This window comes from Penaeus chinensis, chromosome 35, assembly GCF_019202785.1.
Source record: "Penaeus chinensis breed Huanghai No. 1 chromosome 35, ASM1920278v2, whole genome shotgun sequence".
Taxonomy (NCBI): domain Eukaryota; kingdom Metazoa; phylum Arthropoda; class Malacostraca; order Decapoda; family Penaeidae; genus Penaeus; species Penaeus chinensis.
Window position 1 is genome coordinate 29,036,739 of NC_061853.1, and position 2,329 is coordinate 29,039,067.

Genomic DNA, 2,329 nt, shown 5'->3' on the forward strand with positions numbered 1-2,329 from the left:
ACATTCATGCTTTAAGATTTGCGGGAAATGTCGATCTCGCGCAACCAAGGGGGGAGGGAGGGGAGGGAGGGAAGGAAGGGGAGGAAGGAGGGGCACGTTTAGCATAGGGATGGGTGGAGGAGGGAGGGAGGGAGGGGAGGGAGTAGGGGCACGCTTAGCATAGAGGAGGGAGGGAGGGAGGGAGGAAAAAGAGAGAGAGAGCGAGATAGATAGAGAGAGGGAGGGAAAAGAGAGGGACCCTCCGCCCGCCCCTATTCAAAAAGACTCCTTCCTCCTCTCGCTCTCTCTTCCTCTTTCCTTATCCTTCCTCCTCCTCTTCGCCCGCTGTGCCAGCCATATCACCCACCACCCATATCCCTCCTTCATTAACAAACCCTACTGTCTAATGAAATAAAGAGCCAATATCTGCCCTAATAAGCGAGAGTTCCCCGCCGGCGAGACAGATGGCGTGGCCTCAGAAACCTTAACAAAAGAAAAGGAGAAGAGGAAGAGGAAGAGAATTATTTGAAACTGTTCGTACGACTTTAAACCCGGTCGGCTTGAATTATTCACGTGTTTATTGGATTATTATTGTTGTTATTAGGTTATTGGTGATTGGGTCCTTTACATTGTTGTTTTTGAAGGGTGATGGGTATGATTTGGGGTTTACTTGAATTATTATTTTGGGTTTTGGACTATATATTTTTTTTAATTATGCATGTGTTCAATTATTGAGTTGCTGGTGATTGGTTTTGCGTTGTTTTTTTATTATTGTTATTTGTTGTATTCTGTCTATCTGAATGTTGTTTTGTTGGATTTAACGAGAGATATGAATGTATATAGATTAGGATATACCCTTTTAGGGTGATGCGACGTTTAAGCGAAATTATTATTTTTTTTTTTTATTGGCATCTCTGGGTTTGAAGAGAGTACAGTCATTTAATTCAACCCAAGCGCCTTTAAAAGCACAAACTCCTCTCAAACAACATCCTTCGCGTCCTCCCTGCACACCACATTACACCCAACCAGGCCCGCTATTAGTAAAAAAAACATAAAATACCCCATTTATGCAAAAACCGCAAGACGAATAATTTGCGAGCAAGTTAAACCGAAGTCAAGAGCGCGAGGATCCGGACAGCGCGAGTGTTGGGTGCCGGGACGCCGAGCTGCGACTCAAAAGACCCGAGAAATACCCTGTTTTAAGCCGGAATGACGCCCGAGAAGCGACCTGCCGAGGAGGAGGAGGAACAGGAGCAAGCCAAGAAGCTGAAGGAGGATGAGGACGCCACGGCCTCGGCCTTGAAGGAGAGTGTGGAGGACGACACGAGCCAAGATAGCGTGGCGTCGGACTCGGCCTCGGCCTCAGACCCCGAGAAAAAGGTAGGCTGGCTTTGTTAAGGGACGCTGCCTCGCTCCCTCGCACCCTGCACCCTTGCACGCTCTTTCTGGCCCTCGCCCTGGCTGGGTCGGCCCTCCTGCTGCACCACCTGTCAGATGGGGCCTTCACAGGTGGTCGTCCCCGGGCTTTGTCAGGGGACGCTTCCCTCGGCCTCACCCTGAACCCTACACCCTTTTTCTCCCTTTCTCTCCCTTTCTCCCTTTCTTCCTCGCTCTTCACTCTTGTTCGCTCATTAGAAGTGCCCCCCCTTTGCCGTCCCGATCATTATCCTTCATTCTTAAACTCTTTCTCCCTTTTATTCACCCTTCACCCTTGCTCCCTTATTCTCCCATTCTCTCTTTCATCCTTCACCCTTGTACTCTTTTTCTCCCTTTTGCTCTCTCACTCACCCTTCACCCATGAACACCCTTCAAACCCTTGGTGAATGTGTAAGAGCCAACTGCATCGCTTGAAGGCACGATATCTGTGACTTTCAGTACCTCTAAAAGACCAGTAAGGCTCTATCATGTTTATTTTGGGAAGATGGAGCTTGTAGACGTAGTTGGCTATTATCTCTCATTAAAGAACTCTGTCTAATCTGGATATATATGATGGAGGCTCGTTTCTCTTTGCCGGAGGCTCAGAGGCATCAGCCACTGCTTGATGCTGTGTTGTTGTCGAGTGTAGGCCTTCCATTCTATATTGCAGTATGTCCGAAGTTATTCCGGATAGAATGTAGCTGTTATATATGCATTATATATCTATGAGGTGAAATAGTTTGAAAGCGGTTTAAATACCCTCTTTTTTATCTATTAAACTTATTCGGTCTTTGCTCCCACTCCACCTTTTTTTTCCCTCCCAACTACTACTCTCTTTCACACATTTGATCTTTACTGCATGGATCTTTCATAGTTAGTAAGTCACGGATTGGACATTTAGAAGGAGATTCCCTTTTGAAGCCTTTAAATAGAT

At 46.8% G+C, this 2,329-nt stretch overlaps 1 protein-coding gene across 1 annotated transcript in view; it reads left to right on the plus strand.

Annotated features, from left to right (window-relative positions):
* Positions 1-393: 393 nt before the first annotated feature.
* Positions 394-2,329, plus strand: part of LOC125044285 (protein RCC2-like) — a 26,705-nt gene continuing 24,769 nt past the window's right edge. Inside the window, exon 1 of the mRNA XM_047640874.1 lies at positions 394-1,359. Within this exon, the coding sequence (XP_047496830.1) occupies positions 1,189-1,359 (171 nt within the window). The 5' untranslated portion in view covers positions 394-1,188. The remainder of the gene's footprint in view (positions 1,360-2,329) is intronic.